The 27,626-nt window shown below is 42.7% G+C and overlaps 1 protein-coding gene across 2 annotated transcripts; it reads left to right on the forward strand.

Annotated features, from left to right (window-relative positions):
• Window positions 1–26,590, forward strand: RNF149 (ring finger protein 149). Of its 2 annotated transcripts, none has more exons than XM_081591531.1 (7): window positions 1–588; window positions 11,844–12,094; window positions 12,902–12,970; window positions 16,576–16,658; window positions 18,942–19,038; window positions 22,844–23,042; window positions 25,346–26,590. In XM_081591531.1, exons 1-7 carry the CDS (start codon window positions 150–152, stop codon window positions 25,387–25,389), a joined length of 1,182 nt encoding a protein of 393 aa, XP_081447657.1. In that variant the 5' UTR covers window positions 1–149; the 3' UTR covers window positions 25,390–26,590. The 2 variants fall into 2 exon arrangements, with proteins under 2 accessions (XP_081447657.1, XP_081447658.1); XM_081591532.1 differs by having other exon boundaries at window positions 11,850–12,094.
• Window positions 26,591–27,626: the final 1,036 nt, after the last annotated feature.

Below are 27,626 nucleotides of genomic sequence, written 5' to 3' on the forward strand. Positions count from 1 at the left end.
GCAGACGGTGCTCGCTCTTCCCGGGCGAGGCAGCGGGACCTCGCTTCTCCGCTCTGTTCAGCGGCCTCGTCGGCGCGCGCCGTGCGGCCCCTGCCGGGAGTCGCCCGGCTCCCGGCCGGTCCCCTCGCGGTCAGCCCGGCGGCGCGTCCATGGCGTGGCGGCGGCGGCCCGAGGCCCGCGGCGCGCTGGCGCTGCTGGCGCTGGCCCTGTGCGCCCCCGGGGCCCGGGGCCGGGCTCTCGAGTGGTTCTCGGCTGTGGTGAGCACCGAGTACGTGGACCCGCAGACCAACCGGAGCGTGAGGAGCGTCTCGGAGAGCGGCCGCTTCGGCGACAGCTCTCCCAAGGAGGGCGCGCGGGGCCTGGTGGGCGTCCCGCGCGCGGAGGACCACGACCCCGAGGGCTGCGAGGCCGGCACTCGCTTCCTCGTGCCCGGCGGCCGGGGCGCCGCGCCCTGGGTCGCGCTGGTGGCGCGCGGGGGCTGCACCTTCAAGGAGAAGGTGCTGTCGGCGGCGCGGAGGAACGCCTCGGCGGTGGTCCTCTACAACGAGGAGCGCCACGGCAACCTCACCGCGCCCATGTCCCACGCGGGTGAGCCGCCGGCGCGCGGGGACGGGCGGGGCGGGGCGGCCGTGCACCGGGGCCCCAGCCGAACGCGAGGTCCTCTGCCCGGCCCCTGAGGGGCGGCGATGATGGGCTCCGGACGTCGGGACCTGCGAGGGTAGCGCCAGCTTGGCTCGGTGTGACCCCCGGTGCTCTAAGGAGGGAGGCGAGCCTCCGCACAGGATTACATCTTCCCCCCGGGTCGTTCAGGTGAAAGGTGCCGTGTGCAGGAAGGAGGGCGGTGGGGAGAACTATAGACTTTAAAACCCGCATGAGGATTGTGGTTCTCACCGGCGGAAAGTCTCTTGATTCTAATCAGGGATCCCTTGCCATTCAGTGTTTCCCAAAGTCAGATGGGGCTGGAGTGGAAGCTCTTTTCCAGGGCTTTACGGGGTCTGGCAGTCCCTTCACCATGTAAGGCGGTGGCTCGGTGACACTCTGGTTTCTTCCCTTTAATAATGTACTTCAGTATTCTAAACTTTAAAGTGAGACAGTCTGGATTTAACTGAGTCAGAAAACCGGGCCTTAAGTTGGAGTATGTTTTCTCACTTGTTAAATAGAAGGTTGTAATACTGGCTCCATTGTCAGATTCCTTGAGTGGAGTTTAGATGAAAATTTTTAAAGTGATCATGCAGGGAAAGATTTTGTTCTTAGCTAGGCAGCCCTTCCCACAGGCAGTTTTCCGAGGCAACAAGTTACATCTTCAAGCACTTATGAGAATTTGAAAGGTTTATTTTGCAACGGTTCTTATTCTCAGAAAGGGCTTCCTCGGTGGCTCAGTGGTAAAGAATCCGCCTGCAATGCAGGAGACTCAGGTTCGATCCCTAGGTCAGGAATATCCCCAGGAGGAGGGCCGGGGCAAGCCACTCCAGTATTTTTGCCTGCAGAATCCCGTGGACAGAGGAGCCTGGTGGGCTACAGCCCATAAGGTCACAAAGAGTCGGACACGACTGAAGCAACTTAGCACGCAGGCATGCATCATTCTCAGAACTGAAATTCCAAGTGCTGTTCGACCGATACAGAGTCTGACGGCCTTCTAAGATCAGACTCATTCTGAACTTCCTGGGATCAAAATCTGTAAAGTTTCTGCTGCTGCAAGTCAGACATTCTTTTTCCCTGTGCTTTTGACTTGTTCTGTTTTGGCTTCTTGAATGTAAGTTCAGAATACCTGTAAAATGAGGACAGAAGGGTGACTTTGGACTTGGCCTGTTTTAGCAGAGTGATGGAACAGAAGTCAGTTCGGAGGTGGGGAAGTGAGACTGTTAGAATGATGCTTTCAAGACGGTTGATAGCGACGGCTGGGGGGGTGCTGAAAGATGGGTAGAAACTGGGGAGAGGTGGGATGCACGGCACAGTGAGGAAGGCACATTGAAGTTGGATGGGGGAGAAGAGGTAACTGAAAGAGTCAGGTCTTTGGGAAGGATGGCGGCTATGTCCAGGATTCTCGGAGGGGTTGACCTCCGATAGAAGAGGGGGGAATTCCTCAATTGCAACAGAGAGGAAGTGGGTTTGGGGAGGAAATGGGAGCAGATGTCCACGCGGTGGCATTGGGCGAGGTAGCACCTTTGGTGCAGTTATTTCAGTTGTACCCAAGTCATGTTTCTGCAAAACTCTCATGAGAAGTGCTGTCGGAGTTCACACAGCGTTCCAGACGCCTCCTGTGGACAGGGTTCTGTCGGAGAAGAGAGGGCAGTGTGCCAGGATCCTCCGATGCTGGGTCCTTGCGTTCACTTCTGAGCCTGCAGCTTCCTGTGGGCTTTCTTTTTTCCATGGCAGTTCTTTTCCATCCCACAATTTTCTAAATGTGTTTACTGCATTTTTTGGCAATGACACTAACATCCTTCCAGGCTAATCGCACTTTCCTAACCATGGTTCAGCAACCTTGGTTGCTTATCTTACGGACGTATAATTTATCCAGGCTCAGAAAGCCCCTCATCGATGCTCATTTTTAATCTTCTTGCAAGCTTCTGTTACCATTCTCGGTGTTCATTTTAGTCTGTTTCAGTGTAAGATTAATTCTGTTTGAGGAAAGAGACAAAAGTAACAGCATTAGCAGTTTTTTAAAAAATGTATGAAAGTTCCCGGTGTAGTCAGTTCTCTGCTTAACGCTCCTGACAGCCCTTTGAGGTAGGTGCTTGAACCCCAGTTTACAGATGAGGAGACTGATGTTCAAAGAATTGAAATGACTGGCCCCCGGGAACAAGGCAATCTACGGCCAGATCATTCTTTATTGCAGGGGCCTGTCTTGGCCTGTATCCACAGGATTCCAGTTGTGACAGCCAAAAATGTCTCCAGATATTGCCAAATGTCCAGAGGCAGAGAGGATGACAGTAAGATCCCAAATTTTAACTGCTGACTTAAAACACACGAATTTGGTAGCAGTGAGGCCAGTGGGTTACACAGAGGAAAAGCTGAAATCCACTAGTCCAAGCAGAAATATAAGGGCCTGTGCTGTGTTGGTGACTAGAAATGGAAAAGAAGGTCCCTTTCATTCTCAGAGCTCAGTCCCGCCGGGGACAGGGGTACAACTGTGTCATGTCTTTTTGAGAATGGATTGGAATTAAGAAGGGAGTGAATGGAATTAAGTCAGAAGAGGAGCTGGCTTTGACAGACTTGAATTTTAAATGTTACACAGAACCTTGACAGCAGCTCAGACTTTAGTTTTTCCTGTTTTGTCAGAATGTGGGTGGAGCCAGTAAAAACCACTGATCTGTGGTTCTCAAGTGTTCAACACTGTGTGATACTAGGGGTCTGTGTACATAGGTCAGGTGGCTGCTACTGAACTCCGATTGTGATGATCTCCTCCCAAGTCTCAGAATTTCAACAGTTTTTCGTTTTTTTTTTTTTTTTGGCTGTGCCAGTTCTTCACTGCTGCACAGGCTTTCTTCTAGTGTGTCAAACGGGGACTACTCTCTAGTTGCAGGTTTCTCATTGTGGTGGCTTCTGTTGTTGTGGGGGCCTCCCAGGTGACGCTAGTGGTAAAGAACCTATCTGCCAAAGCAGGAGATATAAGAGGCTCGAGTTTGGTCCCTGGGTCGGGAAGATCCCCTGGAGGAGGAAATGGCAACGCACTCCAGTATTCTTGCCTGAAGAATCCCATAGACAGAGGAGCCTGACAGGCTGCAGTCCATGGGGTCACTAAGAGTTGGACGTGACTGAAGCAACTTTCCATGCACACATACTCTTGCGGAGCACGGGCTTTAGGGCGCAGACGTAAGTAGTTGCTGCTCCTTGGCTTGGCCTCTAGAGCACAGGCTCAGTAGTTGTGGGGCAAGGGCTTAAATTAGTTGCTTCTTGGCATGCGGGATCTTCCTGGATCAGGGGTTGAACCTGTGTCTCCTGCATTATCAGGGAGATTCTTTACCACTGAGCTACCAGGGAAGCCCCTCAGCAGTTTTTTTAAACCGTGTTGCTTGACTGCTAAAATCCAGTACAAGATGTTGTGGACTTAAGTCAGTATTTTACTGTGGCTCCAAAATAAGTTGTGACTTTAAGATAATATTCTGTCAGGACTGTAACAGCCCTAACTGTAAGGACTGTTACTGTAATGCCCAAGGTTGGTTCCCTTTCCTTTGACAGATGAATAGAGAGTGGCCAGTCTGGGCCGCATATGGCACCTGCTTGCGAGTAGAAATGCCTAAGACACGTACCAGCCTTTGAGGAGTTCACAGCTTAGTGGAGTGATAAACAGACCTTTCCAGCCCATACGGTTGGGCCCTCAACAGAATTATATGCCCAAGTGCTTAAAAACATAAAGGAGGGGCATCCAATGTAGATCTTGCAAAGGTGATTAGAGGCTATTTTGAACAAGAAGAGTAAAAATTGATACAAGTCAAGCCGTTGAAACGAAAGCTTTTAGAGAGGATTGGCCTTGATGTGGTGACTGCTAGTTAATTACAGGCAATCCTCCAGTCTTGAGTGGCTGTTTAGACTGGCACTTTCCTTGTGTCAGCAGTTTACTGAGGCCAGGTGTTGGCAGGGCTGAAAGGTGTGTTTGGGGAAGGGGCCAGCGTTGGGGTGGCGGGAGATGACCCAAGATAAGAAGTCCCTTAGCTTAAGAGAGATGTACACTCTGTGTTTGCAGAGCGTGGGAAATGGTCTTTTATGAGTGAGTGGTGCTCAGTGATCTTGAATGCTTTGCTCTCACAAATGAGCTAAACATTTAGATTTGAGTTTAGCTTGTATTTTGGTGCCCTAGGAAGAGATGGTGCCTTACAGCCTCATAGCAGGTGGGATTAACTCAGACTGTTCCCAGATAGCAGGCAGACAGAGTCTTGAAGGACAGCTTAAGTTGAAGGTTTCTGGGTATATGTGATATGGGGGCTAGGTGAAGAGCTGTAGAACCTTTTGGGTGACAAGAGTGGCCTTGCCCAAGACTGAAGGACTGAGATGAAGTAATGCATTTAGCAAAACTGCAAAGATTGTACAGTGCTATACTCAACAAATACAGAATATTCTTGAGCAAGCCAGATTTCTCCAAAACAATGTGAAATTCCAAGACAAGAATTGCATGTGTTTTTGAGTCCTCATCACTCATCCCAGCCAACCATAAAGACATTTGTGTTTTGCATGATAGCTCACGTTCTGGAGACATTTCCATTCCATTCATATTCCATGTACTATTTCCCCTGCAAAGGGAGTCTCTGATATTCTCCTTACCTTGGGTCAGTTCAAGGATAATACCAGAAGAAAAACCAGTTTTGCAGGTCGACTCATTCATACAGAAACCATTCTGTTGGGTCATCGCGTATGATGCCAGAGCTACAGAAACTAATAAATAAAAACAGTAGTCCTTGCCTAGTGAGGAGGAGGGACTCACGAAGACATTATATGTGTGCGTGCGTGCTAAGTTGCTTCAGTCGTATCTAACCCTTTGAGACCCTATGGACTGTAGCCGGACAGGCTCCTCTGTCCATGGGGTTCTCCAGGCAAGAAGACTGGATTGGGTTGCCATGGCCTCCTCCTGGGATCTTCCCGACCCAGGGATTGAACACACATTTCTTATGTTTCCTGCATTGGCAGGCAGGTTCTTTACCACTAGTGCCACCGGGGCAGCCCAAGACATTCTATAGCAGGTGAATAAAAACACGTGTACTTAAGAGGCATTGCTGTATCGTATACACAGAGGTATGGGGATGCTGGAAACCAAGGCTGAACCTGTGCTGAATCTTAATTCTTCCATGTTGGCTGCAGGATGGAGAGACTGTGGAAAAAAAGAAAACCTAAAAGGTCATGGGATTCTCATGCTGGAGCTTTAAAGTGCATTTTTTTTAAATTTCTTACTTTTAATAGTTTTATAGTCGTATTTACATACATTTACAAATTGTTAAGTTTACAGTTATGAAAGCATACCGGTTTTTATGTTTAGGCATATTAAAGTAAAATTATAATAGTAACCTCTCACACTTGGGTATCTTTGATGTATTTTTCCTTCCAAAGGAAGCTATTTATTTTTATGTTTTTAAGCTTTTTATTTTTTATTGGGGTGTACAAATACCCTTAACAATGTTGTGGTGGTTTCAGGTGAACAGCAAAGGGATAAAATGCATTTCTTGCTGCCTCCATCAGTTTTCTAGACCAGAAATCTAATCTACCACTTTAAATATTTTAGTAGTTCCTGTCTCCTTCAAGAGAATGTTGAAATCTACTTTAAATAGTTTCCTAGGGAGGAGAAATGGTACACTAGACTCATATGACCCTGCAGAATTTTGAAGCTGTAGACCAAGACAGGTTTTGTTTTTTTTTTACATTTTTTTGTTTGTTTTTGACAAGGTGGTAAGAGGAACTATTGTTTTTCAAGAAGGTTTATGGTCATGTGCTCTGTGCAAGACCTTGAGTTACATCTAAGTTAGGAATACAACAAACTGCCTTCCCGGAGTTAGTGACTGACGGTTGTTTGGGGGGAGGGGCGGGCATTGCTAGCAATGTGAGGCTTAGGGAAGAAAAACATTCAAAGGGTTTTTTCTTCCCCTGTCCCAAGACTTTGAGCGTCTTTGCCTTCTGTGAGGAAATTCAGCTATTTGGTTTGGAAATCAGCTGGTGACTTGCTCTCTCAGGCCACCAGGGCTCTAAGACTGGCCCAGGGAGGCAGTGATAAGTCAGGAGGACAGGGCAGAGCCAGACAGGGGCCTGTGCTAGGTACTCCTGGGGGCCGTGCACCCAGCGACCCTAAGCTCAACTGCCCTGCCTCCATTCATCCCCCGACACATCCCAGAAAAGCCAATCATGGGATAGAAGAAGTCTTCATTCTGAGTTTCATGATTTAAAGTAGTTCCAGAAGGGACTTTCCTGATGGTCCAGTGGCTAAGACTCATCACTTCCAATGCAGGGGGCCCGGGTTCAATCCCTGGTCAGGGAACTAGATCCCACATGCTGCAACAAAGACTTGAAGTCACATAAGTAAATGTTAAGTAAATATTTTAAAAATAGAGTATTTCACAGAGGCAGTCTTGCTGCTATAATTGTTCAGTGGCTAAATCATGTCCGACTCTTTGCCGCCTCATGGACTGCAACATGCCAAGCTTCTCTGTCCTTCACTATCTCCCAGAGTTTTCACAAACTCATGTCCATTGAGTAGGTAATGCCATCCAACCATCTCATTCTCTGTCACCCCCTTGTGCTCCTGCCCTCAATCTTTACCAGCATCAGGGTCTTTTCCAGTGAGTCGGCTCTTTGCATCGGGTGGCCAAAGTATTGGAGCTTTAGCTTCAGCATCAGTCCTTCCAGTGAATATTCAGGGTTGATTTCCTTTAGGTTTGACTGGTTTGATCTCCTTGCTGTCCAAGGGACTCTCTGTACTTAGAGTGTAGCAAATTTTAGCCCTCAGCCCAGGCACAATATTATTATTATTACTTTTTAATGATTTCTTGTAACTTAGTGAACTAAGAATTTTTTAGGTGAAAAACTTCAGATTGATTCTGCAGATATTTTCCATTCCAGGTGTGCTTCTGATGACCAGAGTGTTTCTGCAGCCCCTCCCTTGAAGTTTCAGGTGTTCTCAGCTCATCCACCATCTCTTACTCATTTAGGCAACAAATATTTATTAAACACTTACTATGTGCCAAGCTGCATGATGCACTGGAGGTACTGAGATAAACAGGATACCTTTGTGTATATTGAGTCACTAAGCAAACTGGGCCAGTCACCAATGCAAATATGCTTTTATGATGGTACACTGCCTAGAAAACCTCCCTTTTTGCTTGATAAACTCTTCTGTCCATCAAGATGCACTCCCTGCCCAGGGAAGAGTTCCTTCCCATCCCAGAAAATAGGATCACCTCATTTCTGCAGCTTTTCCTTATTCCACATTATCATTCAATAATCAACAATCCAAAATAGAAAAATTGTCATTCCCGTTGTACAGCTGAAGAAATAGTCTCAGAGGACCCAGACATGAATTGTCAGCGGAAGATTGGAGCCCAGCCTGGTGGTCCTGAAGCCTGTGTTCCCCCACTCCCCCCCCACCCCCCACTCACAAGGGAGAAAGGCAGAGGTGCACGGAGGAACTGGGTCTTCAGGCCCTGGGACTGGCTTTTCCAGGTGCTGCGTCATATTGAGCAATTCTCTTAAGATGTCTACAGCCCTGGTCTGTAGAATGATCACTCGCCTCTTTCTGCCTCAAGTGAAATGTGATACAAATGTGAAAATGCTTGAGAGTTGGTTTCCGCATTAACAACCAAAGATTGTTCTATGAGTACAGAAATTGTACCTGTAACCATAGCATAGAAATGTTTTGTTTTCTGCATAAACGTGGAGACAGGTCCGTGGGGTTCACTATACTGTCCTTTCGACTTTAGTATGTGCTTGACATTTTCCATTAAAGGAAACTTTTTTAATTTATGAAAAGGGTCTTCAGCTTCCAGGGCACCCCGTAATCATACATGGTGTAGTTCTCCTAATTGTTTCTGTATTTGTCTTTCTCAGCTACTAGCTGTTTATTTCCCTGAAGGCAGGAAGTGCCTTGCTCCTTATTGAGCCTCCCCAGGGATGATGTAGAGGATTGTGGGAGCACTCAGGCAGCCATGGCACTTGCCAAGTGACACTTGTTGGACTGGGTTGCAGCATCGGCTTCCAGACAGGAGCCACCTTAGAAGGTTCCTCTTCTGGGGTTTCAGTAACTAAATCCCCATGGCCGAGGGCCACAGTGGATTTGCTATGGATTAAATTTCTCCCCACAATAAAATAGTGTTAGAATGTGGTTTCAGTGTAATGCCAGAGAACCGTCTTTAAATGTATTTTGGGGGGTTAGTTTTTGAATAGATAATATGTACACAGGGTAGAGATTTTTTACTATGTCCAACTCTCTCCCCCCACCCCCTCTACCAAGGCAGGTGGTGGTCTGTATTTGTGTGACCTTCATGGGTGTTCTGTATTGATATGACCACGTAGACCTCTTGTCCACAGTTTTTTTTTACATGCTGCTTTTTTTTCCTCCTCTGTCTTGACTGCCATCAATATTAACAGAGCTGCTGCCTCAGTCTGTACACATACTATAATTTATATAATGGTTTTCTTGTTGATGGACATTTAGATTGTGATAGCAAAAACTTAGAAAAGGGACTTCCCTGGTGGTCTAGTGGTTAAGAGTTCACCTTCCAACGCAGGGGGATCGGAAATTCCAGAAAAACATCTGCTTCTGCTTCATTGACTACACTAAAGCCTTTGACTGTGTGGATCACAACAAACTGGAAAATTCTGAAAGAGATGGGAGTACCAGACCACCATACCTGTCTCCTGAGAAACCTGTATGCAGGTCAAGAAGCAACAGTTAGAACCAGACAAGGAAGAATGGACTGGAAAAAGAGTATGTCAGGGCTGTATATTGTCACTCTGCTTATTTAACTTGTATGCAGAGTACATCATGCAAAATGTCAGGCCGGATGAATCTCAAACTGGATTCCAGATTGCCAGAAGAAATATCAATAACCTCAGGTGTGCAGTTGATACTCTAATGGCAGAAAGAGAAGAAGAACTAAAGAGCCTCTTGATGAAGGTCAAAAAGGAGAGAGAAAAACTGGCCTAAAACTCAACATTCAAAAAACTAATATCATGGCATCTGGTCCCATCACTTCGTGGCAAATAGAAGGGGATAAAGTGGAAACAGTGGCAGATTTTCTTTTCTTGGGCTCCAAAATCACTGCAGATGGTAACTACAGCCATGAAATTAAAAGATGTTTGCTCCTTAGAAGGAAAGCTATGACAAACCTAGACAGAGTATTAAAAAGCAGAGACATCACTTTGCCGGCAAAGGTCTGTCTAGGCAAAGCTATGCTTTTTTCAGTAGTCGTATATGATGTGAGAGTTGGACCATAAAGAACACTGAGCACCAAAGAATTGATGCTTTTGAATTGTGCTGGGAAAGACCCTTGAGAGTCCTTTGGACTGCAAAGAGGTCAAACCAATCAATCCTAGAAGAAATCAACCCAGAATATTTATTAGGAGGGCTGATGCTGAAGCTGCAAAACTTTGTCCACCTGATACGAAGAGCCATCTCACTGGAAAAGACCCTGATGCTGGGAAAGATTGAAGGCAAGAAGAGAAGAGGACAAAAGAGGATGAGATGGTTGGATGGCATCACTGACTCAATGGACATGAGTTTGAGCAAATTCCGGGAAATGGTGATGGGCAGGGAGGCCTGGAGTGCTGCAGTCCATGGGGTTGCAGAGTCAGACATGACTTAACAACTGAACAACAAAAACATTGGATTGTACACTTATTTTAAAGAGTGAATTTTATAGCATGTAACTTATATCTCACTAAAATTGCCTTTTAAAAAACAAAACCCATTTGTGTTTTCTGCAAGCTCACTTCATTTTCTTTGTCTTTCTGTTGCTCTTTTTCTTATAGGAAATTAGTTTTTATCTTTGCTATGTTACATATATTTTCCCCCTGCTGGCCATTTGCTCTTTTGATCTTGAGTCCTTGATTTTGCTTTCTTTTAGTCAGAACAGACAATTTTTGTTTTTATATAATTGGTTAGTTGCTCGAGTCTTTTTTTTTAAAAGAAGTTCTGAGGTGATTTTTTCACACTTGGAAAGGTTTTCCTTCGATGTTACTTATTTTTTAATGTCCATGTTTCTTCTGGCTCATCTCTGTTTTTTCTTTTTTATGTATTTACATCTTGGATTTTTTTAGAATTTAATTTTGGCTTTAAGTTGTGAAGAAAGGATTCATCTTTTTTATCCTTAGATGGTACTCAGTTGCACCCATACTATTTTTTTTTTAACATAGTCCATTTTACCCCATTGATTTGAAATCCACTTTTATCATTTACTGAATTCTTTTATGTTTGGGGATCTTAATTTCTGGGCTGTCATATGCTACTACCACACTGTTTTAATTATTTTGACTATAAAAGCTAGTTCAAGTTTTATTGTTTACAAAGTTTTCCTAATCTTGATTATTTTTCCCCTAAGTGAACATTAGAAGCAGAATTTTTAGGGTTTTTAAAATCCCATTGATAATTCTAAAGATTCACTTATAGATGAAAAGTGAAAGTGTTAGTCGCTCAGTCATATCCAACTCTTTGTGACCCTCATCGACTGTAACCCGCCAGGCTCCTCTGTCCCTGGGATTTCCCAGGCAAGAATACTAGAGTGGGTTGCCATTCCTTCTCCAGGGGATATTCCCGACCCAGGGATCGAACCTGGGTCTCCCAAATTGCAGGCAGATTTTTTACCATCTGAGCCACCAGGGAAGCCCTATTTATAGATAGATTCTTGTAAAATTGACCTTTGTATCCCTTCTGTTTTATTTCTCTTTTTTGTCCTGTCTGCTCATGCATTCAGAACAACATGAAATAATACCGAACAGAGTAGGAATTCTCAGATTGCTTCCCTGAGTTAATGGGCACGCTCAGGCGTTTGTATTAATATTTACAAGTAAAATTGGTATTTGTGTATTTTTTTTTTACCGTGTTTGGTTTAATTAAGCTAGAAATAATTTTAAGACTTCTTTTTTTTTAAATCTGCTGTAGAACACTTTATATGTTGCTCTTTAAAGATTTGAGAGTAGAATTCTCTTGTGAAATTGAATGGGGGAGGTGGGGGGTCTCTTGCTTGCTTTCAAGGGGGTATTTCTTAGTGATTTATTCTGCTTCTTATGTAATCAGTCTGTGTTCTCCTTGGTCACCCACGTTGGTGACTGGGGTTTTTATCACAGTTTTCGGTCACATGTGTATGGACCCATACTTTCTCCATATCTTATTTTGTGTTCTTATGTTGACTGCTTTGTTCTTTACTAAGGAACAGGAAACATAGTGGTCATTATGGTTAGCTACCCAAAAGGAAGAGAAATTGTGGAACTTGTGCAAAAGGACATTCCGGTCACCGTTACCATCGGGGTGGGCACCCGGCACGTCCAGGAGTTCATCAGCAGTCAGTCCGTGGTCTTTGTGGCCATTGCCTTCATCACCATGATGATTATCTCATTGGCCTGGCTAATATTTTACTATATACAGCGCTTCCTATACACCAGCTCACAGTTCGGAAGTCAGGTAACTCTCAAAATATCGTTTGTAAATATTTCCTGTGTATATTTTTTGAAACTATTAGACAATATTCTTAATTTCATTATCATTTATAATATTTAAGTATTGATATGTGGGAGTTTTTTTTTAATAAGTTTTAAATTAGAATATATTCAACTTTATGTGCTGTAGGAAATCAGGTCATCTCTCACTCCTGCAAAGATCTTCTCTCCTTTCCAGACATAAAGGGATGACAAAAAGGCATGAAGTTGGGGGGAACATGGTTGTATTTTGGAAGGTAAATGGGCCTGCCTGTCTCCACAGTGGGGCTGCATTCAGAGCTGTTTATCTGCGGGGGTGCTGGCTCAGTAGAAGCAGAGCAGGGCCCTGTGGGTCCCACACTCACCTGTTGTCTTGAGAACCACCCTTCCTGGCTGCTCAGGCAGCAGATGGTCATTGCTGGGTCACCTTCTACCTCTGACCAGGAAGCCTCTGTCCTTTTAGGGGCCTTCACAGATGAGTGTATGGAGCCCCGTCCTCAGCTGACTACATTCTTACCAATAATCAGACATAAGATTGGTTTCTTCTTCAGGCATGGAATTGAAAATAAGTATTCTTGATCAAACAGCTCTTAAGTTACACATGACTGTCCTGTACCTTAGGACTTAAATGGTAGTTTTTTGTTGTTGTTGTTTTTTAAGTTATTTCATTGTAGTCACCAAATTTTTGCTTTTTATGACTTTTTTTTCCATAGCTTGCTTACACCATATGAATTTCTTAAATAGTGACTTAAACATTTCAATAATAATAATAATAATGTTTTTCTTCCCTAAGAGCCATAGAAAAGAAACAAAGAAAGTTATTGGGCAGCTTCCTCTTCATACTGTAAAGCATGGAGAAAAGGTAATATTTTCGTGGTTGTTTTTTGTTTATAATATAAATCTGGAGACTTCCCTAAGACTTTGCCTTCCAATGCAGAGGGCCTGGGTTAGATCCCCTTGGTCGGGTAGCTTAGATCTCATATACTTCTCAGCCAGAAAACCAAAACATAGAACAGAGCAAATTGTAACAATTCAATGAAGACTTTAAAAATGGTCTACATTTTAAAAAAAATCTTAAAATATATATATATATAAAATACCAATCTGTTTGTATGTCTCAGCTAACAGTGTTGATCATGGAGTTTTGGCTAGTTTGTTAATTTTGACATATGTGTTTATTTTAAAGAAGAGTTGACTGAAACACTCCAGTGTATGGGAAGAGCCTTCTATACCTGTGCTGCCCAGGAAGGTACCCCTAGCCACATACAGCTGTCTGAAATTAAATGAACTAAATTAAACTGAAAACTGAGCTCCTCACTCACCCTGGCTGCATGTCAGATGCTCAGGTGGCCATACTGGCTACTTGCTGCCAGACTGGATGGTGCTGTCAGTCAGACACAGGTGACTCTGAAGAAGCTCCAGTCTCTCTACCAGAGACACTGAGGCTTAAATCCACCTCTGTTAAATCTTGTACTCTGTCCATTCTCTCTGACTCCATTAATTACAGGGAGTAAAGACTGGGATTTATGGAGAAGAGGAGAAAAGATGTTGAGTCCTAATCACTGGACCACTAGGGAAGTCTCTAAAAGGCCAAACTCATAGCAGAGTTCAGAAGCATTTTTGCAATAAGTCCTGTTTCAGAACCTCATGTTCTTAGAGGATAGGTTCCTTACAAGGAAAACAGTTACTAATGCAGGAATAGTTACTCTTTTAACAGTCCGTTTTCTGTGCTGTGAAACGTTGAGTCGACATAGCTATGGGTGGGTGCCATCGTTTGGGTTTTCTTTTTTTCCTCCATGAGTTGTTGAAACCTGGTCCATGCCGACATTGCAGCCTCCGATCCCCAAGTGCCCTTGGGTTCACATCTCCTCCTATGACCTACTTAAAGGATTAAAGCTTCAGGATAACACTGATTACATTTATAGACCTTTGATTTTAAAGCTTTGGGATCAGATATTGATGGTTCCTATAGAATATTTACCAGTAGGATACTCTAGGAATTACATTGTTGGCTGCATTCTTTCCTGGATGCCTTACATTGTAGTGACAGTGAATTTTCCGACTTGGTGCCGAGTCCAGGTTTCTTTCCATGTGGGTTTATTTAAAAGGAAAAGTATAAAAAAAAAAAGTCCCATCTCATGGGAAGATTAACATATGATTTACAAATTATGAGGGTCCCTGGCTGCGGGGTGCAGAGAGAGAGAATGTGTGTGTGTGTGTGGGTGCATGCATGCATACTCAGTCGTGTCCAGCTCTTTGCAACCCTGTGGACTATAGCTTGCCAGGCATCTCTGTCCGTGGAATTTCCTAGGCAAGGATACTGGAGTCGGTTGCTATTTCCTTTTCCAGGGGATCTTCCCGACCCAGGGATCTAACCTAAGTCTCCTGCATTGGCAGGCAGATTCTTTAGCGGCTGAGCCACCAGGGAAGTGCCCCCTGGGGGAGAGGGTCCCCAGCAAGTATCTTGAGACAGGCTGTGCATTCAGCTAGCAGTTCCGTGATAAGCACAGTTTTATGTTCCTCTTGAAATGTATCTTCTACTCTCTGGCAGGAAATCTGTCCTTAAGTATGAGAAGACATAGATTCATATGTGTAATTTACTGCATGAAGTCTTTGAGAACATAAGTCAATTGATATTACCCTCTTCCTGTACAGAACAATTGTGAAAATAAGCTTCTACAGACTATTGTCAGAAATAATGGTTTAAAAAAAAGAAGTCTCCATAAACGATCCTTGAGGTATATAGGTGGATTTTCTGGCAATCTTACATGTTTAATTTGTGCAAATAAATACTGTGTTTTTTCTTAAATCTACATCTTGTCGAGTTCCAGAGACTGGTTGTTTCCTAGTTTTTCTTACAGACTCAATCACAGTAATGTATAAGCTTGCAGACCATTAGGGAAGTAAAAATGATTTCACCATTCTTTCTTGGCATGTGAAAAAAGGTGATGATGTCTAGTTGCAACATCTGATTTTAGTTCAGTGACAAAGTTAATTTTAGTACAATCTTTGATAGCAGTATCCACATATAAAATCAGTTTTTACTGCTTGCTTGTTAACAAGTGACCTATGTGCTTAAAGATACTTTTAAATAATTACATGATGACTGTGAAGCTGTGTTCCATAAAATTAACTTGCTAAAGCTACAGACACTGGTAACTGAGTCCCTATCCCAGAGTCGTGGAGGAGAGAAGCTCATTGGCCAAATTTGGGTCAGGTGACCAGGTCGGCCATGCTCATTACTTTGGTTGATGGGCTAAAGCCAGGTGGACAGATCCAGGCGGTACCCAGGAAAGTGGGATGAGCGGACACCCCCAGAAAGGTCACAGCCTACAGACTCTCAGAGCTGAAATCGTGTCACAAGACTGCTTCCCCAGAAATTTTTGTTTCTTTTTACCTTTGTTAATTTGATGTACAAAAAAGTAACTCAAGCTTCCCAGTGGTAAAGAATCCACCTGCCAATGCGCAGGAGGCGTGGGTTTGATCCCTGGGTCAGGAAGATGCCCTGAAGGAAGAAATGGCAACCCACTCTCGTATTCTTGCCTGGGAAATCCGATGGACAGAGAAGCTTGGTGGGCTACAGTCCATGGGGTTGCAAAGTTGGACATGACGTAGTGACTTTAAATATAAAAAAAAAAAGGTAACTTATTTTAATTTGTGGTTCTTTTATCACTAGTGAGGTGAATATTTTCAGGTACTTAGTCCAAAAGTATCTCATTTGTATTTTCTCATTTGTGGGCTATAACTTTGCATTTTCTCATCTGCAAGTTATAACTTTGTTCTTTAGCATATTCTAATGAAACTGCTTTTGTATTATATTTCCAATGATTCCAGAAAACATAATCTTGTTAGATATTCATTCTCTTTGTAAGTTTTATATTTGAAAAAAATTTTTATTATAATAAAGCAGGCATTTGCATTTCTACAGCCCTTAAAAATATGATCACTTAAAAAAGTAAACAGCCTCTTATTTAAACATTATTCATGCCTGATTAGTTAGACAATGAAATTTTTTCCTTTTCAGACAAATTCTTTTAAAAATAAAATCTCTTGATGGTGGTAAAGATAAATACCAAGTAGAAATTATCTGTATTTAATTTCAGGATGTACCAATGCAGATTAGAATTCATCATTGTTTTAGTTGAGTTGTAGTGAGTTTTGTTTTTGTTTAGATTTTATTGTTGTAGTGAGTTTTACCAAGAGTATGTTATTTACTAGTGTTAGTCGCTCAGTCCTGTCCAACCCTGCAACACCATGGACTGTAGCCCACCATGCTCCTCTGTCCATGGGATTTTCCAGGCAAGAATACTAGAGTGGATTGCCATTTCCTCCTCTAGGAGATCTTCCTGACCCAGGGGTTGAACCCAAGTCTCCTGCATTGTCAGGGGGATTCTTTACAGTCTGAGCCACCAGGGAAGCACATACTGTTTGCTAAGGATACAGATTTTTTGTTCTTCTTTTTTACAGGGGATTGAAGTCAATGCTGAAAATTGTGCCGTGTGTATTGAAAATTTTAAAGGAAGGGACGTAATCAGAATTCTGCCATGCAAGTACGTTCTCTTACTTCCTGAGATGTTAAAAATCACAAGTTTCAGGTTTCTGACCAAATAGTTAACATGTCTTTTAGGATATGAAGATCTTACTATCAGGTGATATCTTGTGATCATCTCACCTTTTAGAAAAGAAGCTCAAAGCCTTCAAGGTCCTCTTGTACTGTTTTACTTTAAGACTGTTGAAGACTTTAGGTGACCGTTAAGACCCACTGTCTCCTTTTGTTGCAGATTGGCTTTTAATCTTATAAGCAAGAAGGCTTCAGTAGGGTCCTGGGGGTCTATACTGTACATTTATCAATGGAGAAAGTCTGCCATGTTGGGAGAAAGGAAACTGAAGCTGGCCAGGTGAAGGCTCTGGGGGAGAGAGCCACAGACAATCAGCAGACCTGGCTCAGGCTCTGCTATTATTATTATGATTATTATTATTTTAGCTTTTAACTATTTTAATTCTTATGTTTTAAACTAGTGAACATTTTCCCAGACATTTATTAGAAATGTTATCCTTAAAGACATTTCCTGGTTATGTATTTTTATCTGTTATTTTTCTATGAAGATGCCTTTTTTCTTAGATTAGGCTCTGCTGTTATTTGCACCCTGCGTTTGGATTCTTTTTGGGGTTGTGTGAAATAAATATTCCTCCTCTATTTAACTAGCTTTTTTTTTTAGCAACAGGAAATTGTTTCCTTTTTAATCATGAGATGCTTTGATAACTTTTCTTTAAAAATTGCTTTTTCAGCAGAAAGGTGTACCGAGACTGTGTTTTAAAGCTGGTCATTTTAAATTCTGCTTCACACCGATTAGAAGCAGGTCACAAGTTAGTATGTAATTATGCCTCGCTTTATGTTTGCGAGTGTTCAGAGTATATACCAGTACTTTATAGGAGATAAAGTTCTCAGGAGTTCTGTAGAGGACATGAAGTAATGAGGATCGGATAACAAAATTAATTTCCCTGCATCAAGATAGTGAACTTAAATCTACAGGAGTTCATGTGGGTTGGTGTGCGGGGTGAATTGGGGTCAGTGTCTGTTGATGGTGTCCTGTAGAACATTATTAAAATAGAAAAGAATTATTGTTCTAGGCCGGTTGAGGGCAAGTCTTTCTGACTTGAATGTCACACAGTGAGCAGCCAGGTTTCCTTTTACAGGAAATGGAGATACTCCTGATGGCCTAGCTGGGACTTGCACTCATATCATAAACAGCTGAGTGTATCCTGAATGTGCATGTATCCTGGTCTCCTTAGTGGGGTTTTCATTGCTTGCCCCCACCCCACCCCAGTTTTCTCCTGTGATTTATTTCAACTAATTTCCCATTGGAACCAACATATTTGTTTGTTTTTTTTTCAAAACTATTCCTGTGGGTCAGTTTCAGTTTAAGGATGGACAGGTCACAAGACAAGCTGTGTTGGACCACCTTACGTCCTTACCTGCTGTGTTTTTAACTGCCCTGACAGGTTTCCCTTTGGAGAAAAGGTCTTTAGACAATGATGACAGTAATAATAATGAAAAATTGCTGAGGATTTATAGTGCCCACTACCCTAGTAGCCACGTGGCATGTTTGCTTCTCAGAAAAGTCTTTGGGGTAGGTGCAGAGGGGCCTCAGGATCTAGTTCAAAGTCATAGCATCTGATCACACAGCTGGTATCTGAGCCTAATCAGTGTGGTTCTGATCCCCACACGCACTTACCTGCAGCACAGATACACTGTAGATTCATCACCCAAGAGGGAAAGTGAGCCAATGAAGACATCAGTAAAAGAAGAAAATTCATATGTGATTTCTTTGATTCTGAAACTAATGTGTTACATTCTAGAAAAATGTAGATGCTACAAAAATACGTTAAGACAAAAAAATAAGTGTTTTTTTAACTTGCAACCCAAAGATGGCTTTAATATTTTAATTGATGGTTTGTTGTATTTCTATTGGAGTCACTTTATATAAGATGCTGTCAGTTTTTTGTTAGTTTGTTACTGTTAGTTTACTCTTCAGTTTCTTAGGTCACATTCATTCCCAAAAGGCTAACAGAGGCACATAAAAATACATCCCAGCAGGATACAGAAATAAACCATGCTGCTTTCGTGCAGTGAAGGGGGAATTTCCCTCTGCCAAATTCCATTTAATTTGGAAAGTAGAACAGATAACCACCCAGGGTAAGTGGATACACTGGAATTTTGATATGACGGCATTTAACTTGTGAACAAGAAGATGAGTTGGTAGGATGTGTTATTTCCTTTATAAGGTATAAGCAATTATTTTAAGACATTAACACGTACTTAATTTTTTTAGGCATATTTTTCATAGAATATGCATTGACCCATGGCTTTTGGATCACCGCACGTGTCCAATGTGTAAACTTGATGTCATCAAAGCCCTGGGATATTGGGTTTGTTACATTTTTGTTTATATTCAATCTCTGCTCCCCCCACCCCACTGCCCCCCATTCTCCCTGAGTGATTTGATTCTGTTCCTGACCAGAGGCAAGAGGAGTGAACCAGACTCTCCTAGGGCTCTGCTGGTTCCTGAAGAAATTTTCCTCTGTATTAAAAGTGAATTCTTAAGACAGTCCCCCAAAATCAGTGAACTTAACAGGGTTATCGAATAATACACTAGGTGTATGCTTAAAGTTCGTACTTAGAGTGGCATTTTTGCTATATGTTGTAACACTCTGCAGAGTCTTGTAGATGCTGGTTAGTGTTGTAGAAATAATTATTGTAAAACATCTGACCTGCAAGGAGCCAGGTGCACATTTTACACACAAGGAAGTGAAAGCCAGCACCTCTGGACACGAGCTCTCCTGATACCTGGGTTTCAGAGTCAGATACCGCAGGGGAAATTCCTCCTGCAGCGAACATGCTCCATCACTTGGCGATACTGAGCTGGTCACAGGACCACGCTCAGAGAACAGGGCCGCGAGGGCGGAGTGAAAGAGAGCAAGTTATTGCAGCCATGCAGTGAATGACTTACGTGCATCAAAATATTGACTCCTGGTCTCTCTGGGAGGGTAGCGCTGTTTCAGTAACCACCTTTAGTAACCAGAAACACGAGCTTAGAAGTCGCTCATCACGGGTGATGTGATGGGGTATCAGCTTTCAGGTGTAAGTTTGCTTAATTCCAGGGTCCAAGCTCTTAACTACCCTCCTACCCAAAAGAGGGAAAACAGGTTTTCCTAGATTGTTATATTTTTAAAGTCTAAATACAATCTATTACTGTCCCAAGATACTCTTGGTTAAATATAAATTGTTTTGAAACAGAGATCTTTGAGAGAAGTAATTTAAATATCAGATAATATTTTTCTAGTTGTTAAACATAAGAGGTTTTTGCAGCATTTATTAAAGAGATTTTTTTTTATGATAATGATTTTATGTGATTGTACCAGCCCTCAAGGCTGCAGGCCTCCTTCAAAATATTTTTCATTTTCCAGATCAGCATATCTTCAAAAGAGAGCTAAGCGACCATGCACTGTCTTAATAACCAGTGTGATTTTCTGTGAACTACAGTGTTCAAGTGTGAGTTGCAGAGGCCTCACTGTGGATACACAGAGAGGGAGGCAGAACTGTCTTACTGGAACCTCACCCACTTAGATATCTAGAAAACATGCCTTTGCTCTAGAATCTATAATGTTCATTCGGAGAAGGCAATGGCACCCCACTCCAGTACTCTTGCCTGGAAAATCCCATGGATGGAGGAGCCTGGTAGGCTACAGTCCATGGGGTCGCTAAGAGTTGGACACGACTGAGCAACTTCACTTTCACTTTTCCCTTTCATGCACTGGAGAAGGAAATGGCAACCCACTCCAGTATTCTTGCCTGGAGAATCCCAGGGATGGGGGAGCCTGCCGTCTATGGGGTTGCACAGAGTCGGACACGACTGAAGTGACTTAGCAGCAGCTATAATGTTCATTGATTCGTTGTTTTTGATAACTGGCAGCTCTCCTCAGTTTGGTGGGTGTCCTGGGCTTTCTTAGTGACCGTGGCTCATTCCTCTCTCGCCGGGCCCTCCTGGGACCGTGTCTCAAACAGTGGAAGCCAGAGATTAAACAGTGGTTTCCTGGCAGTTTTCCTCCTCCTTTTCCTTCTGTAGATGCACTCTGAAACTCCTTTTGAGTTGCTTTCTTTGTTAGTTGGTAACTTTAAAGCTGCTTTTCATTTCTAAACATTTGTGGAAAAGGCATTCCATTGACCTTAGCATTCAGACTGTTTTTGAAAATGCATCTATGTATATTTCATGCATTAAAACTCAAGACTCATTTTACATCAGGTTGTCTTGCTTTCAGAACGTTAGTTTCAGAAGGCTAGAATATGTGTTCCCAGAAAGCTTGTTTTCTGTTTTGAAGAAACCTACAGTAATTTGCGGAGAAGGCAATGGCAACCCACTCCAGTACTCTTGCCTGGAAAATCCCATGGACGGAGGAGCCTTGTAGGCTGCAGTCCATGGGGTCACAAAGAGTCAGGCACAACTGAGCGACTTCACTTTCACTTTTCACTTTCACGCATTGGAGAAGGAAATGGCAACCCACTCCAGTGTTCTTGCCTGAAGAATCCCAGGGACGGCAGAGCCTGGTGGGCTGCCATCTATGGGGTTGCACAGAGTCAGACACGACTGGTGCAACTTAGCAGCAGCAGCAGCACAGTAATTTGAAATCACACTTACGAAATTAACTTGTCTTGCCTTTATTTATTAATTTTTTTAATTCTTTGACAGATCTGCCTTTTTTTTAGACCCGCTGACCCTCCTGCATTGAGTTCTGGAGAGTTTTACACTCTTCCTCTCGTGTGGCAACTAGTTCTAATTTCCACAGTGGGGAAATGACCACAGTGGGAGCAGCACAGACTTCAGCGTGGTGCCCGACCTTGCAGCTGTAACCGCTTTGACATGCCTCTTGTCCCTGTCGTGTTTGCTTCTGGGGCCGGCCTTTATCAGGGGTGTGCAGTGCTGGGTCTGGACTTGGCTCTGGAGAGGCAGAGCTGGGTAAGACTCCACCGTTCTGCTCACTGGCTCCTGGGGATTCCGCCATCTGGACTGGCGGAGGGCAGGCATGCACCCCACCCCGCTGGCCAAGAACGCCTGTTTGGAGAGCGTGGGGCACAGAGAGGGGAGGCCTTGACCCTGCCAGCAGCAATGGGAGAGTTCAGGGAGGGGTTTCTGGAGGGACATTTGAGCTGCGTGTTAATGGATCTGCGTATCACAGGTCAGTGGCGAGTGACCACATGGGGTCTGAAATGGGCAGCTAGTTCAGCCTGGCAGGTATTCAGACAGGTACCTAGAAAAACAGATTAGGGCGGGCTGAGCGGGAGCGCGGGTGCAATGGCAGTCCAGCAGGACTTGTTGGTTGGTGTGGCAGGAGTCTTCTCTGGGGCTGCCTGTGAGAAGGCAGTGAGACACGCTGTGTCCAGGAGTGGGGAAAAGGTTCTAGAACACAGGCAGAGCCGTCAGCGGGAGCAGCAGTGCCCTTGGCCCTGAGGACCCCAGGAGTGGAGTGGGCAGCTAGGCTGTGTGGTGTTCAGTCTCAGCCCCGGTTCACAGCAACACCCACCTGCCTGCAGTCGGTCTTTTACCAGCAGATTTGTCCATCACAACTTTGGCGTTAATCAAAAAAGGTTTCTGGATGGCCCCCAGGTTTTGAGACTCAATGCAGGGGTGCTTCTAGGGTTTCCTGTACTCACTTTCATAATCTCATTTTCTTCTTTAAAGCAGCATATGGGGAAATGGAGACACACTGGCAGCAGGCAGACACCCTGTGCAGAATTGGTGCTCTCTGAGTGAACCAGGGGCAGTCTGTACCCCCTGATGATCAGGAGCCTACTTGTCTCCTGAGCCCTGGCCGCTGGCAGCGGTTAGGGCGGTCTTTCAAGCTCAGGGCCCTGGTCTCAGTGGTCAGCAGCCAGCCAGGCTGCTCAGGAAGTCAGGAAAATGCATTTGTGACAGAGCTTCATTTTCTGTCAATACATAGTTTAAAAGGTGGCATCACGTGTGTTGAGGGGAAAAATGGTTTTTTGGAGGAAAAGCATTTAGGCCATGTAAAGCTACTTACTGAGAAGTAACTCACTTTCTGGTGATGCTAAGAAGACACTGATGTGCTGTTTGCAATATCGGTGTTTAAATAGTTTGTTTGAATTATGAGCAGATGATGATAGATAAGCTTGATGGTGTTACTAAGAAAAGGTGTTTTCTTTGCTCTAACTCTCAAGGGCGAGCTTGAGGACGTGCAGGAGGTGACGGCCCCAGAATCTCCCCCTGGGGGTGTCTCGGCTGCAGATCTGAGTCTCGCAGTACCAGACAGTGAGAGAAGTGACGCTGGCAGCTCCGAGTTGCCCTCCACCAGTGACCCCGTGCCGCCCTGTGATGCTAGCTTTAAAGAGGATGCAGGTGAAAACACAGCTTTGTTGGGTGAGTCACTCCCAGTTAGCAAACACAGTGGTGGTATCAGTGCTTAAACGAAAGTGAAAAAGCATGTAACGTGCAGAAAAAACATAAAGGAAAGATGAAAACCATAATCTTACCCCTACAGATACAATACTGTGTCAACATTTCGATAAATATATCTCAGATTTTTTTCTCTGTGTGAGGAGGAGGAGAATATCATTTATGTGCCCTTAGGTAACCCATTTCTTCCTCTTAGTGTATGAAACTCTTTCTGTATCCGTGGGACAAGACATGTGATTTTGTGCAGCTATGTACTAGAGTACATTCTGGGTTCTGTGTAGTTTCTGTAAACCACATCCTGCTGATGGGCTTTTATCATCAGTAACACTGAAATAATTTCCGTGTATACATTTACCACCTTCTGTCTTGTGTCCTCCTCATAGGTAAAACAGAGTGAATTACATTTTTAAAGTTACTGATGCAACTACCTTCTTTTCATATTTGTTGGTTATTTATATTTCTTTTCTGAGTTGCCCATTTCATCCTTAATTTATTTTTCTATAGAAAAACTAATTTTTTCATATTGATTCTAAGAGCTCTTTGGTCTTTGCTTTGTTTTTTATTTAGTCCAGCCTTCTCATACTTTGTATGATTCTGCCTTTGATAGAATGCTAACTTAGGAAAGTCTTTCTCGAGGTTATTAACTTATTTTACTAACAGTTGTGGTTTTGTATTTTATGCTTAAATCTTTAATGCACATAGCTTCAGAAAAGATTTAACTCAACCATTTTCCCCAAATGTTTAACCACTTGTCAGTTGTTTAGTGATCATTACTTGTGAATAATGTTTTGATATTCACAAGGCAAGGCAAATTTCCTCATCTTTATTCTTATTTTAAAAAATTTCTGAGCTGTTTTTCATTTTTTAAGATTAATTTTAAAATTAATTTACCATGTATAAGAAAATCCCATGAAAATTTTTATTATAGTTGAATTAATTTATAGATTAACTGAGAAGAACTGATGCTTCTAATTTTGAATTTGCCAACCTGGAAAAAGAAGCATATTTTTCCAAACTGGTAATGTTCAGACTGAATCAGTTTGTCTTTTTTTTGTACATTTTTAGAATCTGGGAGGCAAAGATAGAAACATGAGAACTGAAGTTTTAAAGCAGAACCAGAGGAAGAAAGAATGCATTGTGTAAGAAAAAGGGAGAATGAATTTCAGAGAATTAGGAAGTGGAAAGGTGGATCTCCTAGGAGTTCTCCTAGCCTGTTTCCCTAGCCGGGTCTCCTGCTGGGAATGAACCACCTTGTTTTTTAGCAATTCCATTGCATTGAGCACAGATGCATTCCATTGTAATTTTTGCTGTTTCCTTCAGTCTCCAGAAGGGAAACAAAATTTGTTTCCTATACTACTTGACTACCCTTGAGATATTTCAGGACAGGTAAAATTCTTAAGCTGAATTTCTAAGTATTTGTTCACTAGTAAATTTAACAGGTAATTTATGTGTTAATATTATTTCTAGCCTACCATCGTAACAGCATCATTTGAGAACTATTACATTGGAAAAAAGTTAATTCTTTCCAGCCGAGCTTAGGGTTTCCAGAGTATAATGTAACTTCACCAGTAGCCAAGCTAACACTTGCTCAACCCTCAGCAGCATCTGGAGATGAAGGTGGGGGTTCTTAGGGCAGTCCACTCCCTAGAGAAGGTGTCTGCAACCAGTGGGCTCCTCTCTGGTCCACATGACCTCAGGTCTGATTGTAGGTGAACTCACAGAGTTTGGTTCTCCTATATTTGAGGAGGTACTGTATTCTTGAAAGAAACCTTCTGTGCCAAAATTATTCTGTTTTACTTTCCTAGTAACATCCGACTGGACTCGAATGCCAGTTTGATCCTCTCCATGTCTCAATTTCCAGTCTCTAGATTAGGGATAATAATGTAGCCGTCTCTAGCTCGAAGGGTCAATATACATTGCCCAGTAAACGCAAGCTGCTGTGTTCATGGGTGGTGATGCCATCGCTGTGTATTTGAAAACACACTCTAGTTAATCCCACCAGCTCAGCCTGCGTCTTTTCTGTTGCGCGGTGCTGACCACATGCTTGTTGATTAGACTAGAAAACCTCTCATGCTCTATATGAAGGTGTTTTTATATTTTCTTAACTCTCTGTCTGGAATAGGTTGCTGTTCTTCTATGTAAGTTTTATTTTAAAATTTCTATAATTTGTTTCTATGAACTATGATCTCCAAATGTAACAGTGTTTATGTAACCAGAGCTCAGAATATGGCAAGCGACTAACATTGGCTTCCATTGCTTTATTGTAGAGACAGGCAGGAGTGACGCTCAGCGTGATGGACCTGCCTGTTAGCGCTCGACCTGTGGACCGTGTCATGGACAGAGCCCAGGCTTGAATTAAAGGACATTTTATTTTTTTTACTTCAGTGCATAGTTTGTATATGTGAAAATAATGTACATTCTTTTACCTTTCAGGTTCTAATTTGGTATAAAAGCTGAGATATTTTATTCTTTCAAGAGACTTTTTGATTAGTCTTGATATATTTATCTATTGAAATGTATCATAAGATTATTCTGTCTTCTCAAGGATAGTTCTAGACTAAGCATGTTGAATTTAGACTAGTTGAAATGGAGTTGTGTGATTATATTCAGTAATTGGTCATGCGAATTTCCCTGGAGGAAAGATTTTTTAGAACATTAAACTTGTAAATGTGATGAGAGAAATCTGTTGCTTTCTTGCACCTCTACTTTAGAGAGATTTCCAAACCTGAGAGCACTTTCATTGTTGTTTTTTAAATTTGGAATTATGAAAAAAGTACTGGTGGACTTGAGTAATTTCATTTCTCCCTTTTATTACTTAATTTCTTCTAATAACCTTGATGGGGAAGGAAGTTTTGTCCCTTTTTTTCTACAAATAAAAAAAGCTAAGATTCTGTATCACACACGAGCATGAAGTTCTTCATTGCTTGTTAAGGAAATGGAGTAAACAGACTCTAAAGTGTTGGGGTTTTTTTTTTTTTTTGAGGTAAATGATGAATTTACTGATTCCAGCTAGAGTTTAATCTTTACAATTAAAAGGGTGATAGATGGAGACTTTCAGTTTCTGTTAAAATAAACAAGTAACCCGTTTTCTAGATTAATTTTAAAGCAAGCTTAATGACAGTGAACTTGTTTCATCATCTCTCCCCTTTACTCTTGTTTGCTGTTATTCCTTGAAGGTAGGGGGATTAGGCTGCTCTGAAGCTTTGAGGGCCTCTCTCTAAGTTGAAAAAGTGATTAAACAAACACACGGTGGTTAAGACTCTGCACTTCCACTGCAAGGGCCGCAGGTTTGATCCCTGATTGGGGAAGTTCTGCATGCCACAGGCAGGGGTGGCCAAAAAGAACCCCAAAACACACACATACATTCTGCTCTGCTGTCAATTCTTAGAGGTGGAAGGTCCAGAGTGAGGAAGAGTTTTTTACAACTTGAAATTGTAGTCCTTTGTAGCTTCCAAACTGTTTACTGTGTACATCTTTATTTCATGGTAAAAATAAATGTTTACTAGAGTATATAATTTTTAAAGTGCCAACGATTTATTCTTATAGCTGTATCTAAGACGTAAACTTTATATAGTTTATTTTTTTTCCGAGTTCCTTAGTACACACTGATTCCAGCCACTCCGTGAAACTCTAGGTGATTAAACAGTGTTACTGGTATCAGTGGAGGCCAGACTCCTTGGGAATAGCTATTGGGATAGAAATTGCCTTACTCTCGAGTGCTCATTTCAACAGACACTGCAGTGGGTTTCCATAATAGCCATTATCTTTGAAATTTGCCTTGTGTGTCATTCATTGCAGATAGGAAAATATGTCCCTGATTCTATACCAAGTAGATTATTACTCTTTGTATTTTAAGACACATACTAGTGGAAAGTGCTTTAATTCTTCCCATTAGCCAATGAAGCTGACTTTAAAGAATGCTTTGACAGATCAGGGTGAATTGTTTTTGATGATTATGGGCGAGTGAGTTCTTATCAGCGGCTGTCAACCAGAGCTCCACCTAATTCAGGAGTTTGAGGGACTCCTCTGGGGCTCACTGTTGGGCGCTCTGTGCTTCCACCACAGGGGGCACGAATTCCACCCTTGTCAGGGGACTAAGATCCCCTGTGCTGTGAGGCACAGTCAAAAAAAAAGAGAGACTTTGACCCTAAGTTATAAACATAAGAGACTGGAAAAATTATAGTACTCTCTAGAAACACAAGTCTTTAACAGCAAATAAAGAAATCTGCAAGAGCAGACAGAAAACCCTTGTGTACTTCGTAAGGAAAATGTTTCCTTTCAAAAGGATTTTCTTAGGTGGACGTGATAAAGGGTCAGTTACTAGAATTTTTGCTGAAACACAACATTGATAAAATGCTGGGAATCTGGGGAATATAAATGAAGAAAGGTTAGTAAAGCAGAGAGATTTAGTTCAGATTGTATTACTTAATGGCAGTAATCACTTTCCTTCTGACAGTTGTCTTGAAAGCTTTGTTCACAAATAATGTAGAGACAGTGTTCTTTCTTTTTAACTGTGAGGGCCTCGGTGGTGTGTGGACAGCATGTACC

This window comes from Giraffa tippelskirchi, chromosome 4 (assembly GCF_054371585.1).
Source record: "Giraffa tippelskirchi isolate mGirTip1 chromosome 4, T2T-mGirTip1v1.2.pri, whole genome shotgun sequence".
NCBI lineage: Eukaryota > Metazoa > Chordata > Mammalia > Artiodactyla > Giraffidae > Giraffa > Giraffa tippelskirchi.

Coding starts and splice junctions, on each gene's coding strand:
- RNF149 (XM_081591531.1), top strand. CDS start 150: ATGGCGTGGCGGCGGCGGCCCGAGGCCCGCGGCGCGCTGGCGCTGCTG. Junction 589..11,843: donor CGCGCCCATGTCCCACGCGG/GTGAGCCGCCGG, acceptor TTCTTTACTAAG/GAACAGGAAACATAGTGGTC. Junction 16,659..18,941: donor ATCAGAATTCTGCCATGCAA/GTACGTTCTCTT, acceptor TAATTTTTTTAG/GCATATTTTTCATAGAATAT.